The sequence below is a fragment of the Hippocampus comes genome, unplaced genomic scaffold (assembly GCF_001891065.2).
Source record: "Hippocampus comes isolate QL1 unplaced genomic scaffold, H_comes_QL1_v1.1 scaffold297, whole genome shotgun sequence".
Classification (NCBI taxonomy): domain Eukaryota; kingdom Metazoa; phylum Chordata; class Actinopteri; order Syngnathiformes; family Syngnathidae; genus Hippocampus; species Hippocampus comes.
The window spans coordinates 147,104-162,420 of record NW_017805196.1 but is presented as its reverse complement, the minus strand read 5'-3'; the positions used below and the strand labels follow the sequence as shown (position 1 = coordinate 162,420).

At 42.1% G+C, this 15,317-nt stretch overlaps 1 protein-coding gene across 1 annotated transcript; it reads right to left on the bottom strand.

Moving 5' to 3' along the window:
- Window positions 1-308: 308 nt before the first annotated feature.
- cldn19 (claudin 19) lies at window positions 309-14,885 on the bottom strand. Its single transcript, XM_019868739.1, has 5 exons — window positions 14,159-14,885; window positions 9,888-10,052; window positions 9,005-9,089; window positions 4,584-4,730; window positions 309-1,778 (listed from the first exon to the last, which is right to left on the bottom strand). The coding sequence occupies exons 1-5, from the start codon at window positions 14,379-14,381 to the stop codon at window positions 1,742-1,744; spliced, it is 657 nt and encodes a 218-aa protein (XP_019724298.1). The 5' UTR covers window positions 14,382-14,885; the 3' UTR covers window positions 309-1,741.
- Window positions 14,886-15,317: the final 432 nt, after the last annotated feature.

Sequence of the window (15,317 nt, the reverse complement as noted above, 5' to 3'; positions counted from 1 at the left end):
ACTGCTGTCCAATCCCACTACCTCAGAGAAAAATCCTGTCCCGTCCCAGTCTGACCATAGTAAAAAAAAAAAAATCCTATCCTGTCCTGGTGAAAACGACTCCCATCCCATTCGGCTCCCATTCAGAATGACTCCCACTCCCATACCATTCCCATTGTGGAGGTCAGCTACATTAAAAAAAAAATATGGTGCCCTCTGCGTTTAAAACAAACAAAAAAACAACCAAACAAATAAACAAACAAACAAACAAAAACCCACTTTTTGCAAATCAGCTTAAACCATTATTAAATAGAATACGCTACGAGATATTTAATGTTCAAACTGATACTTTATTGTTTAGCTGGGACAGGGTCACATTTACAATCTTTTAACAACATTCAATAAACCTTTGAGAACTGAGGACTTTAATTGTTGAGGCTTTGTAGGTGGAATCCGTTCCCATTCTTTCTTGATGTGCAGCTTCAACAGTCTACGGTCTCCGTTGTCATATTTTACGCTTCACAGTGCGCCCCACATTTTCAATGGGAGGCAGGTCTGGACTGCAGATAGGCCAGTCATATATTTGCATTCTCTTACAATGAAGCCACGCTGTTGTAACACGCGCAGGACGTGGTTTGGTATCGTCTTGTAGCAGGGGCATCCATGAAAGAGACGGTGCTTGGATGGCATCATATGTTTCTCCATAACCTGTATGTACCTTCACAGACGTGTAAGTTACCCATGCCATTGGAATGAGCACAGCCCCATACCATCACAGAGGCTGACTTTTGAACTTTGCGACCATAACAGTCCGCAGGGTTCTTTTCATGTTTGGCCCGGTGGACAACACGTCCACAATTTCCGAAAACAATTTCAACTGTGGACTCGTCAGACCACAGAAAAGTTTTCCACTTTGCATCAGTCCATCTTCAATGAATTCGGGCCCAAAGAACCCAGCGGTGTTTCCAGATGTTGTTGATAAATTTTGCAGAGTCAAGATTAAAGTTGCACTTAGAGATATAGCGCTGAACTGTATTTACTGACATTAGTTTTCTGATGTGCCGTCTGAAGGATCAAAGGTCACTGGTATTCAATGTTTACACTTACATGCAGTGCTTTCTCCAGATTCTCTGGACCTTTTGATGTTAATATGGACTGTAGATGTTGAAATCCCTAAATTCCTTGTAACTGTACATTGAAGAACATTCTCCTAAAACTGTTTGGCTATTTTCTCACACAGTAGTTCACAGCCATAAAATTCTAAATTCATGATAATATTCTAATAACCGTAGTTTATCAGTTTGAACATTACATATCTTGTCTTTGTAGTGTAGTCAATTAAATATAGGCTGAATGTGACCTACAAATCATTGTATTTTGTTTTTATGTCGAACACAACATCCCATCTTCATTGGAATTGGGTTTTTAATAATAACAAAGTACTGTGTAGTTCATAATCGTTAAAAGGAAAATCAAAATTCAATGTAACAATTCACAGTTCAAGTTTCAGACCAATGTTTAACAGGAGATGCAAATGAATTAAAAAAAATGTAATGTTCAAGCAAAGTTTTTCAATGAAGCAGATTTGCTCATGCCAATAATATCAAAATTCAAAAGATGGAGGTCTGGTGCAGGACAAGATGAATAAAATCTCAAATAGGTGTACAATATTCAGTCAGAAATAATGTATGTGAGTCAAAGGCAAAGAGGAAAAAGGAGAAAAAGTGGTTGGACAGTCGGAAAATCCTTGATAAAAAGCAGATCAGTCAGGGAAACTAGTTTCACTCAACAACTCTGCCCTGAATTAGAGAGAAGTAAGAGAAGAATAGTATTAAAAGACAGAAGTGTATACAATCGATAAACCTGCCTGTGAACCAGAATACAGTACTGTAAGGAGAGCCGAAATGTAAAATCTGTAATCTTGATATATTGCATCCGATCTATTCTATAATATGCTGTTCTGATTCTTGATAGAGAAAAATAACTCTTGATTTGTTGAAAGGTTGAAATATTTCAAATTGGTAGAGCACCAACAACCGTACCTTTATTAATGTAACAGTTAGGTATGTGCTATTGTCTCATACTGTACATTGCAGGCCAAAACTACAAAGCACAAAAGAGTAGAATCATTCTTGCAAGTGGCTTTCACAGAACTGTGATCACCGTGGACCATCACTCTACTCACTTGGTATATGTTCATCATTGGCTCACCCAATATCCAAAAGCATTAAAAAAAGGGCTTGCGGCCTCTGTCGTTATTTTGCACCTGTCTCGAGATGTGTCAGTTGGCTGAGGCATAGCGACATGCTGATCGTCTTTCTAACATTGTATCAACTGTGATGCAGCAACAAGGTCTCCGGGTATTCCAGTTTCATCCAACAGTGTAAAATAATGTCTGTTATTATAACATGAGTAAAGAATTTCAAATGATACATACTGTTCGTGTAAATACGGTGTGAAGTCTAGTAAGCAATTATTTCACCCTTGTACATCAAGGATAGACTACATTGACGAAAAATCTGACTGCTCACCGGAATTTCTTTTTGGATGCGGGTGCCACCCTCACTATTTTGTGTGATCTTCTGAGATGACTGGGACCCGTTTTCCCATAAGAATGGTGTCACATCATAGTCGGGACCTTTGATGTTATGTTCTTGAAGTGTTTTGGGGCCATTAAAAAAATGGTTTTAATTGGTCTATTTGTAACTTTTCTTGAGTCTGTCTCATGCTTTCCTATTTTTTGATTTCGTGTCTGACATGCCCACTGTGTCAGCCACCCGGCTTTTTCCCGGCCTTTGTTCCTTCTCCTGCTGTATCTTTGTTGTCCTTGGAGGATACTCGTCACGAAATGTCATCAATCGTCATGTGCATGTCATCCATTCCCTTGACAGTTTAGATTTGCCGTTTAGATTTGTGTTCCTCTGTTCTTGTTTCACTTTTTTTGTTTTCTTTTTTACAACGTGGTGCATCTGCCCGACATTTTCTCTTCCCTTGACATGCAATCTGTGACGAATCACAATAGTTTTATACTTTAATTGCTTCAGCATTGACCTATAGTACATCATCTGGGAGGACCAATACTTGTTCAATACTGGAAAATGGCAGAAGAGATTTCTGGCGTGTGGGTCCTTAGCTAGCTCTGCCCTTGTCCCTCCACCCTCTTACAAAATGATTGTCGTTTCACTTATAACTCAAATGTGGTTGGTTGAACTTAAATTTATATGCAACAAAAGTGTGGCCAGGTCACATGAATGATATCCTCCTAATTTCAATAATACTATTTTGAATGTTCATATCTTGATTTCAATAAGGTATATCGCCCAGCCCTATTGTGGGCCTTTAGATGTTTACAGTGTAGTAATATAGCACTCAACTATTTTGGAGGAAATTGCTCTTTATTTATATTCTCAAATCGCTTTTACATCCAATCATTCACAAAATGTGGATGGCGTTGAGTTGAGAGACGACCACTCCAGTCCGAAGCCAACCTGCGCCAAATTATTTCTGCATATCTGAGTGTTGAGAACATACTGACTCAAGCAGAAGGGATTTGCACAACTAATTTTACACTAAACCTCATAGTGTTCAGAAAGATGTGTCAGGCTCGCTAAGGCCTTCTAATTGTCAGTATGTTTGTGAGTAGTTGTCATCTTTCTGTGTGATGCATGAAACAGAACGAAATCTGCCAATGGCTCAATTCCCAATGTGTTCGAGTGGTAGATATGACTTCTTTGACAATCAATAGCTAAGGGGACAAAAAGATGCACTTTAATGATGTTGTTTTTAATTAATCATAATGCACTGAATATTTGTTTATTGCACTCTCATAAAGGAACGTTAAGAATCAAGGTTAAGACAGGAGTGTGCTATTTTGACTGGACGGTAATTGCTTTTGATAATAGTTATTTGTAACAGCTAGGTCCTTTTTAAATTTTAAACGAGACTTCACTGCTATTACAGAATCATATTTCCCTGCATTAGTCTGACTGTCATTTAACTCCAGTTGTTATATGATTTAAACCGGTCATGATGTCACTCGTTGTATGGACATTATACACGGCACAGTTGACGCTTCACATAATTTAACTTATTGATAGTTGCATGGTACTGGTCAAAAGAAGGGGTATTTCTCATGTGTATTTATTTTTGGTCAAAATATTAAGATTTAGTATTATGCGGGAACAGTATATTTCTTCTTCTGCAGACTTTTTTTTTATTTCTGTTATTTCAATTCTACCTAGTATTTCTATTTTGTGCAGGTCCATCAGTATATTAAACCTAAGTCAAGTTTTGCTTCTGCTCAACACAGCTGAAGTTATGATACACATTTTCAATCAGTTCACCTGCAAATTGTGGCAACACGAGCCTTTCATGTCATTTACAATATATCAGGTTATGTTTTGAATGAAATTCTAAACGGTTGTTATCATAGTGTTCACGTTTGCATAACATTTTAGTGGTGGGTAGATGTCAAGTGATTATTCAGCCTGACTAAGATACTGCAATAATGGATTTGGTACAACAAAAGTGAATTGCTGTCTCTAATATTCCCGAGTGAAATCTTGTTTTGATGATTAAGGGAGTGGTTTGGGGTTTACACATACTCCCTGGCCGTGGAAGGCTGCGATTGCCGATAATACTGCTGGCCCTGCATGTCATCTTTGGAGCAGGAACAGCACAGCAACGAGCCCCCGAGAACAGTCAGACTTGCTGCTGCCCAGCCCACAAAGAGGGCTGAGCCAAACTCATACCTGCACAGGAAAGAGAGAAATGAACACTTGTTAAACAAAACGTATTGGGGTACATCGCGGGATGAAGAGGGAGGAATATGAACATGTAACTGTACAAAAAACAAACAAACACTGCCTTCAACTTATTTTTCGAAATAAAAATAGCTTTTCACAGCAGATCAAAATCTCAGTTTGCAGATTCCTTTTGGCGATTATCGCACTGGACATCACAACTAAGGATGAGGGTTGAGTATGTTGTGTGTTGTTTGTGTGTGTCAAATTCAAATGTGTATAAAATTTAAAAAACAAGCTGTTTTTAGTGCACTTGTGAAGGGTAGAGACAAAACAAAGGCAAATAAAGCAAAGCATCAATGAAACCAACAAAAGAGAAAGTAACACTAGAGTCAACTCATCACATACATATTGGAAAACAATATGTAAAATGCAGTACCGTTTCAATTCATCCATCTATCCATCAATCTATTTTCCGATTCGCTTCATCCTCACAAGGGTTGCGGGGTTATGCTGGAGCCTATCCCAGCTGTCTTTGGGCAGATGGCGAGGGACCCCCTGAGCCGGTGGCCAGCCCATCGCAGGACACACAGAGATGAACAACCATCAGCGCTCACACTCACACCTAGGGACAATTTACAGGGTTCGATCAGCCTTCCACGCATGTTTTTGGAATGTGGGAAAAAAACTGTGTGCCTGGAGAAAACCCACGCAGGCACGGGCAAAACATGCAAACTCCATACAGGAAGGCCGGAGCTGGAATCGAACGACTGGTTAGTGCGTCGGTATCAGAGTGCAGAGTTGCAAGGTTTGATTCCGGCTCCGGCCTTCCTGTGTGGAGTTTGCATGTTCTCCCCATGCCTGTGTGGGTTTTCTCCGGGTACTCCGGTTTCTTCCCACATTCCAAAACCATGCGTGGCAGGTAAATGGAACACTCTAAATTGTCCCTAGGTGTAAGTGTGAGCGCGAATGGTTGTATGTCTATGTGTGCCCTGTGACTGGCTGGCAACCAGTTCAGGGTGTCCTGCGCCTGCTGCCCGAAGACAGCTGGGATGTCCTCCAGCACCCCCTGTGACCCTTGTGAGCATAAAGCGTATCGTAAAATGGATGGATGGATGGATGGACAGAGACCGAAGAGCCCATTTTAGCCGGCCCAGATGCTTGAGAAAAAATATCAGTGTGATAAGTTGAGTGCCAGGAATTTTAAAGTGGAAGTGAAGTAAACATTTTTCTTTGCTGTAATATGCTTTATGTGCCCCTACTATTCTAAACACGGTACCATGATTAATAATCCATTTATCGAATAAGAATTAAATTGAATAATTCATCAACATGCCAGCAGCGCCATTTTGGGAGGAAACATCAGGAGTCTGAGAATGCAATGGGCGAACTGACATCACGATAACCGTAGAAACATTCACATGTGTGTGCATATGCATGTGTGTGCATATGCGTGCGTGTGTGAGTCCATCCCTCTGTATCTCTGTCAGTCTGTCTGTAAAAGTTTCTTTCACTGGCTGCAGCACACTATCAACAAACCCATTAATTGTTTCTGTGCTCCCAGGGCGCAATGACGGAACACCATGTGACCCTGTTGTAACGATGGTCAAGGTGGGGTTATGCCGTTGCAGCTCCGCACCTCAAGTTGAAGAATGTTCAACTCGGGAGTGGCGTTGCGGTGACATCAGACAATACATCCAATAATAGATGGGTTGGTGGGATGATATCAGACCGCAAACAGCAAAAGACCAACAAGCTGGAGAACATTCATGCTACTGGCAGGGCCGCTCGGCAACCGCTTCCAAATATGGGCAACCGGATGTGTTTTAGTGAACAGCGCTTTTTGAGGCTGGTCGACATGAAAACAAAGACAATGAACAGCATTTTTATTTTTTTGTGTGTGAAAATTATCTGAGGGTTGCAAAAATAGCACGTAACGGCAAAAGTAACATTCACTTGCAGTAAATTTTGTTTTAGTGTGAAATTCATGTTTTTTGGTTTTGTTGTTTGGACCCAGTAATTTTGTGCACAAGTGATGCACGGTTCATTTTGTGCAATAATAAAATCGATACAAGTTTTGAATTTAAAAAATATATTTTTCCAATTTACAAACGATTCAGTAAATGCACAAATGAAGGTTCCGGACCTCGAAAAAGGTTAAGAAAGTTATAAAGACTTATAAAAACTCAGCTAAAACATCCTGTTCTTGTGTGTCTCCAGCAGGTGGCAGACTAGGGCCCTCCCTTAAGTGTGCACACCTGCTGCCAATCATCATTAGCCATGTATTTAAGGACTGGCAATCTGTCTGCAGTTTGTCTGATTATTTTGACCTTGTTGCTGCTTTTGTTGTTGTTGTTAAGTCACCCGAGGCGCCTCAGGATAATCCTGAGTAGGGCTAGACTGCTATCCGGGAGGCTTCTGAGTTCTCCGAAGTCATTCCCCAGCTGACAATGATGCCGTTCCACCATAGGCGCCGGGCAGCGGAGCTATAGGTGTTCGGCCATCTCTTCCTCCTCTCCGCAGAGTCGGCAACGCGCGTCCTCACACCTCCCTAAGAGCGTCTGAGGGAAGGTGGTGGCCGGACCGGTAGTGGATCAGGTCGACGAGGTCTTTCTTCGACAGCGCAGATTCTTCGGCGAGGTTGGGTTTTGAGGATAGAAGGGTGGCAAGACGTGGGTGGGAGGGTGGGGGAGGGATGCAGCTTCTGCGTAGAATTGCCCGTCTCGTTGAGGGGTCAGGTTCTAGATTTGGTTCGGGGAGGGATGAGCCGAGCTTCGCTTGTTCATCGGCCAAGTCATTGCGAGGGAGGTTGCAATGGCCAGGCACCCAGATTACCTGCACCTTGCCTTTGGAACCCAAGGCCGCGAGGGTGAATTGAATTGCGGAGATCTCGGGGTCCATGGGACTAAGGTTTGAAATGCCCTCCACCAATGACCTGCAGTCTGTGATGATGGAAGCCGAGGACCAGTCGTCGTTCTGCTGCAGCCAGCTGATGGCATGGAGCAAGGCAGCTTTCTCCGAGTGGAAGGAGCTGCTAAAGGTCCCCGTTGGCGCATTCCACCAGTGGCGCGTGGTGTCGTCACGGCAAATCACCATTCCGGCACCCCTGTTACGGGTTCCAGACACTGTTGAGCCATCTGTATAGATGTACAGATCCGATGGGCCATTTAGATGAATGGTGTTGAGGGCATCTGCCAACTGGACTTGCGAGGGGGCAGATTTGAGGACAGGAGTAAAAAGGACTGTTGGAAGAGAGGGGAATGGCCAGCTTAAATTAGGTGCAGGACACGATGTGTCTGGTGCTGGTAAGATGTTGAGTTGGGATAAGATGGGGGTGGTAAAACTGCGCCAGTCTGAACGTTTCAGGCGCTTTTGAGGGGGTTTGTGGAATAAAATTCTCCTATCGTCGGTAGTAGCGAGATGGCCCCAGTCATCTGCCTTACGGAGCGATAGATTTTTAAATCGGGAAGTAAGAGGGCTTCGAAGAGGACGGCTTCAGCCGGAGTTGAGCGGACCTGTCCTGTAATGGCTCTGGCTGCTTGCAGTTGGCAGCGTTCAAGCTTGTTGGTGTTGGTTGCCGAGAGCCAGGGCTTCCATGCTGGGGCAGCATATTCGGCAACACTCCTCATGGTTGCTATGTACACAGACCTGAGATCGGACGGGTGCCAGCCCCAGGAGAAGCCTGAGAGCTTGTAGAGGAGGTTGGTCCGATGTTGGATAGTCTGTGAGACATAGCGTACATGCTTGTTGGAGGTAAGCTGTCTATCATACTGTATTTCAGCCCGAGGAAAGTTGGGGTGGGGGTTGTCGAGAGAAGGGTGTCTCCGAGATAGATCTTTGGCTTCCATGAGGATTCTGCTGCTTCCATGGTGAAGAAGGCTACCTCCGAATGTTGCCGCTCTTGCTCAAGTGATTGTTTTCTAGACCGTTTGCTCTCGTCACAGTCGATTATTCCTTTCGTACCTTGTTTTTGTACGTACAGTACAGTCTTTGTTTAGTTGTTTGACTTTCTTTTTGTTTGTGATGTGTAAATTAGATTCTTGACATTTCGTAGGTTTTCTCGGTTAAACTATTTCCTTGCCTTTTGCAGACGCCTTTTGTTAATGTATTGTTTTTCCTGGTTCGTTTGACCAGCGTTTTCTGTTCATACCTGTTTGGTGCATTTTTGTTCTTGTTCGTAAACATTTTTTTATGGAGTTTTGTTTGGTGTCTTTGTTTTCTGGGACCCCTTGACTATAGATGGACTTTTAAGTACAAAGGAAAGCAAAATCCTTGAAACATACCTGGCATTGGCTGGGGTATTTGGGTTGAAGAAATGATAAGACACCTGTGTTGCATACCAGGAAACAGAAACCAATGTACACAGACCTGTGACAAAAGAAAGGATTTAGCACAGTCAATCCCACCGGAGCATTTTATCAGGACTGCGAAAGTTTATTAAAAAATATTAATATAAAATGTATTTCATTCTGTTTTAGACTGTGTTCAGTAGTATTATGCATGAAGGGTTTGAGTTAAATATTTTTGATGTCAGTTCTAGCTTTTTTGGGGTATATTTTTTTGCATGTGTTGCATGTACTGAAATATGAAATCAAGGAAGAACAAATCTGTTCACCCTTATTTTGCACCAACCTTTGTCGTGATGCTTTTTGTTGGTTAATTTTTCACTCTCATGTTGCATGTGTTAATTTTTGTACATAGTGTATTCCACATGCTTTTTTTTTGTTTAGTAAATGGGGTTTTACGTGTACATATTTCGAACAGGAGTTTGTTTTTTTGGGGATCCACATACATGGCTTAGCAGTTTTTGTCAGCTTCAGAGATAAGAAAAACCTCATTTTGCACATGTCTCCGCTCATCACTGTGACCAATTTTGGAAAAAAAAAAATCGTGCTCATTCTAATAGAATGACAAGATACGTTTTAATTGACATCTTCCCGGCCTGCATTTTATTCCTTATTGATATTTTATCATCTTCACGTTTGACAGTTATTTGATGGAAAAAAACCAGACATGACTAAAAAATTTTTACTGAGTATCTTTTTACTGCATTTTACAATTATGAAGATTAGAACTAAATAACCACTTCTTTCTCATAGACTTCTGATTCCATAAATGTATGTATTTTTTGAAAGCCATGAAAATGTAAAAAATGACAACTTATACCTGCTAGAAGGAAGAGAGACCCTCCAGTCACTGCAATGCGTGTCTTGACTGCTGGGTTATTCTCTCCCACCTTTGTGCACTTCATGCCAACCACACTGATGATGATGCCGATTAGGCCAAGCAGTACTGACACCACCATTAGGGCACGACATGTCTGGATATGGACTAAAGAGAGGGGGCAGTAGAATGTAAAAGGAAAAAGATAAAACATCACAATAAAACATGTTCATTTAAAGTCATTGAAGAGACGTGTGAATCAGATCACAAGTTGGCAAATCCTGGTGAATTTGCATTCTCAAAAAGAATGTCCTTCACACAAAGGCCTACACACATAACTCAGTGGGGGGGGACATATTTCCAGATGATTCACACACACGCGCGCGCGCGCGCGCGCGCACACACACACACACACACACACACACACACACACACACACACATATGCATGCATGCATGAAAAGTGAATATGTATTGTAAGTGAATTTACTAAGGCATGAGGGTGGTGTAGTAAAGTCTGGTAAACATTAATAACATACTGTATATGCACCAGTATGTTCTGTTTTGACTGATATGCTACCGGTACGTTAACAACAATGCACATTTAAGATGGCTCAAATGTTCGTGGCCTGTGTGTGTGTGTGTGTGTGTGTGTGTGTGTGTGTGTGTGTGTGTGTGTGTGTGTGTGTGTGTGTGTGTGAGAGGGATGGGATGCCTACATTTGAGGGAGTGAATCATCATTGGTGTTTGCCCAAACACAGCCCATATTCATTCAGAAAGACAAAACGTTCTGCTGAGCAGTCAGTAGTGGCAGCTGGTGAAGTTTAACGTTCATGCCGCAGTGATATCTTGAAAGTAGGACATTTAAATAGAAGTATGCACCTGTGATTTCCTCATCTCAAACGATTCATTGAAACAAGTTAACAACAATAGTGGGTACACGAACAACAAAAAATGTCAACCTCTCTTGAGAATCAATTACTGCTTGTGCCCTTGAGCATCAATTACAGCTTGATAACGACATCTCATGCTGTTCACAGGTCGACTTGGTGTCTGCTGAGGCACCGCATCCCACTCTTCTTGAAGGGCAGCCCTCAGGGCATTGAGGTTCTAGGGTGCAGAGTTTCAAGCCCCTACAGGGCGACACAGCTGATCCCACAGATTTGCAAAAGGATTCGGGTCTGGACAAAGTGCAGGCCATTCCATTCAAGGTACACCAGTCTCCAACAACCGTTCCCTGATGATGCGACCTCGATGAGCTGGAGCATTGTCCTTCATGAAGATGTAATTAGGCCCGTGTTGATCATGTAGGGGCACAATCACTGGTTATTCAGGTAGTATGGGCTTGTTATTGTACCATTTACCAAGTGTCAGGGAGTTCTGTACTGACTGGACACACCCGCCCACACTAACATTGTCACCACCAAAAGCTTGTCCGATGACAACAGTGGCGGATGCGTAGCGCTCTCCTTAACGTCACCAACATTGTTGGCGGTCATCATTTCTGTTCAACGTTAATCGACTTTCATCAGAGAATAGCACTGAGGCCCACTGATACCTCAATCCAGCATAAATGTTCCCTGGCCCATGCAAGATGATGATAACTGTGTCTGGTGGTGTGGTCAGGTACCCTTGCAGTTTGTATGGCACGCAGACCATGTTGATGTTTTGAAACAGTTTCATATGGACCGATGTGACACTTGAGTCCCTCTCACCTCCCTTAAATGTGCCTGGATTTGAATGGCATCCATCATGTGGTTTCTCAGGGCATTGTTCACAATGTAGTGGTCATCAGCATGGGATTGGGCCAAGGGACGTCCACTTCTTTCCGTGATTTTTCCAGTCCCTCTGTCTCTCTGTTGCAACTGCTGATGATGCTCTGTGACAGTCTAAGCTCAGTGGCCACTTCCGTATGAGAAAGTCCTGTTTGAAGGATCACAGGGGCAAGGTACTGTTGATCCATTGGTCGGTGTCGTCTTGGTCTCATGATGTCAAAATATCAACAGCATGATGAGGATGACTGTTTAAACACTGGCTCTAATTGGACCAGGACAGTTATTGGTCAATTCAAAGATCAAATGCCTGTTGTGAATTTTCCCATTAAGCTCTGCGCTGGAGAACAGCAACTTGTGCAAAAAGTACAGAAAAATTTAACAGTTGTTGTCCATGTGCAATCAAAAGCTGAGAGAAGGTCACATTAAGTTCACCTTTCAAGGTTTGAATGCATTTTAGACTCATCCTGAAATTTCACCTGAAAGCCAAATAACCCGAACTTTTTGTGAGTAGGGTGTATATATAACTATGAATATTACTCGTGTGTGTGTGTGTGTGTGTTTTGCCGGGTTTGCTTGAGGGCTCCATTGACTGTAGGTACATTAGGTGGGGATATACACAAAAGAGACAATAAAGCATGTTGTTGGAATCGTGTTAAGTAAAGTCAGGCTTGCAAGAAAACAACTTATTAACTCAAGGAATGCCAGCCGTTCTGAGAATCTGAGAAAAATCCTTTTTGAGAAAAAATATTTTTTGTGAAAGGATGCATTTCAAGCAGACCTTTAACTTTGGTGCTATATTTTGCATTTGTGATACCTCAAATATCGAAACGTTTTCCATAAACAACACAAAAAATAGCACTTTCATTGCAAAATTACAGATTATGACAAGAAAAACACTGAATGCATGAATTATGCATGAACTTTGCATGAACGCTGAACTTTATCCATGTTCTTACCACCACATTGTTTTCGCACCCCACCTCACCACGCATGTGGGATTGCCGTACTGTAAACGTCACACTCACATTGCGTGTGGACTAAAATCTCATCAAACCCACTCCTGCCATCGAGTTGTGATTTAACATGTTGAAATCATTCCCAAAGCCTTGATACTTAACTGAGGAGCTGCAGAATTTTACGTTTTGGCACTAAATGATGTTTTTTTTCCAAACGTAATTTAACGTTTTTTTTCATTATATGAGTTCAATATCTCAGAGTTAAGAGTGTAGCTTTGATTACGACAGACAGACAAGTTATTGTGAGTTACATTTAAATAGTAGGGTTTGGAAGTTGCGAAATGTTATTTTGAAGCCCCACACTCCATTTCAGAAGGTGGCAATAATGCACCAAAACTGGTTTGCCAACTGCTAAAAGACAGTCGAAAAGATGAAGAAGAAGTGTACACACACACACACACACACACACACACACACACACACGCACACGCACACGCACACACACACACACACACACACACACACACACAATTTAGAGTGTTCCATGAACTTGCCTTGCATGTTTTTGGAATGTGGGAGGAAACTGCATAGTTTCAGGGTTCGATTCCAGCTCCGGCCTTCCTGTTGGAGTTTGTATGTTCTCCCCGTGCCTGGGTGGGTTTTCTCTGGGCCCTCTGGTTTCCTCCCACATTCCAAAAACATGCATGGCAGGCTGATTGAACACTCTAAATTGTCCCGAGGTGTGAATGTGAGCATGGATGGTTGTTCGTCTATGTGTGCCCTGCGATTGACTGGGAACCGGTTCAGGTTGTCCCCCGCCTCCTGCCTGAAGACAGCTGGGATAGGCTCCAGCACCCCATGCGACCCTTGTGAGGATAAGCGGATCAGAAAATGGATGGAGATATATATAAAGAGAGATATATAGATATGGATATCATCAACTGTATGCATGTACTGACCACAAAATTAGTATTTTTAAAAAGTAAACATTTACAACAAAATTAAGATTTTTTTTCAACATTTCAGCCAAACACTTAAGAATTCTTTTTTTTCAATCTATATATAATTTGCCTTTCCGCGTATCGCAATTTATTTAATCAAAATAGGAGTACAGTATTTGTTAACATATATTTGGCACATACTGTATGCACTTAATTTATGACAAAGGAATCAGCATGTTAGTGTGGTAGATATTCTCTAATCCAATGATTCCCAACCTTGACTGTGCCAAGGCACATATTTTCAGCTTGAAAAAAAAAAATCGCACGGCACATCACCAAACAAAATTGTCGCAAAAAGAGGATACATACGTCAGTTTCATACTTTTTGACATCTACTAGAAGATCATATATTTGTTCTCTGTTGCTGGCATAGATAGAAGGGCAAAGATAAATGATTTGTTATTCAGAAATAATTTTCTCACCAATGACGTGAAATTTGAAAATTTCCCACGGCACACCGTTACAGCTCTCAGGGCACACGAATGTGCCGTGGCACACTGGTTGGGAATCACCCCTCTTGTCAATCTCAAACATTGTACTCACTGTCAAGAGAAAGCATCGAGTCAAAGATCTTGCACTGGACCTGTCCTGTGCTCTGCGAAGCACAACTCATCCACAGCCCCTCATACAGACCCACAGCGGTGATAATTGCATCACCGACATATGATGATTGCTTCCACTGGGGCAAAGCTGTTGTGGCGATGATGCCGATCCAGCCACCCAAGGCGAGGAAGTAACCTAACAACTGTAGACCGAGGTTTGCCATCCTTATGTTGTGCCGTCTTCTTTACCTCTGCTAGGTTTAATTTATTTTCATGCACTCCTGTTGTCTTCAAACGGTGGTTTCTGGACAATCCTGTTTCACTTTGTTCTTTTCTATATGGTACCGTTTGATTGTCTCTTCTTGTATCTGAGTTAAAACAAGGGGCTGTTTTAACTCAGATATGTAGAATCACATTGAAACAGTTGCAGTAATTTCTCTCCTGTTGGGGCTCCAATATGAGATGTTTGAATTCCGTTGATAAAATAGACCTGATGTCTTTTTAGTTATGTATAGTGCTGTATATGAAGTATCTTATCTGAAATGGTGTTCTCCGCATGGGCTCCTTCCAAGTCTGTTTTCTTTCTGCTGCTCTCTAATTCGTCGACTCCGCTCCGCTTTTCTTCTGCTCCGGGCTCAAGTGCCTCAGTGAGGGGTAGAAGAAAGAAGTCGGGGGAAGAACAGAAAAAGTCAATGGGGGTGAGGGTTACATTGAAGGACTGAGTTGCTGTTGGTCAACTCTCAGACCGTCACGCCTACAAGGAGGGTAGAGATTGGAGGAGGAAGCTTTGGGAGATGGAGCTATATTGGTCATGACAACTTCATTAATAAAAGGTTCAAATAAAATTCACTTAATTGCATCCCAATCCTTTGATGAAACATTCAACATTTTAACAATAACAGACAACTTCAATTGATGCACCATAACATTTAACGTTAATAGATATTCGTGATGTTGAACTTTAGTTAACAACTGGCGGCCCGGTGGTTGACTGGTTAGCACGTCTGGCTCACAGTGCAGAGGTGCAGGGTTCCATTTCGACTCTGGCCTCTTTTTGTGGAGCTTGCATGTTCTCCCCATGCCTGGATGGGTTTTGTACCAGGTTGCTCCCGTGTCCGACCACATTCCAAAAACATACATGGCAGGCTGATTGAACTCTC

What these genes read in the sequence shown, in the direction of transcription:
- cldn19 (XM_019868739.1), bottom strand. Translation starts at nt 14,381, where the DNA reads ATGGCAAACCTCGGTCTACAGTTGTTAGGTTACTTCCTCGCCTTGGGT. An exon ending in AATACCCCAGCCAATGCCAG is followed by an intron (nt 4,731 to 9,004) that starts GTATGTTTCAAG and finishes TTTCCTGTGCAG; the next exon opens with GTATGAGTTTGGCTCAGCCC. An exon ending in CAGCCTTCCACGGCCAGGGA is followed by an intron (nt 1,779 to 4,583) that starts GTATGTGTAAAC and finishes TCTCTAATTCAG; the next exon opens with GGCAGAGTTGTTGAGTGAAA.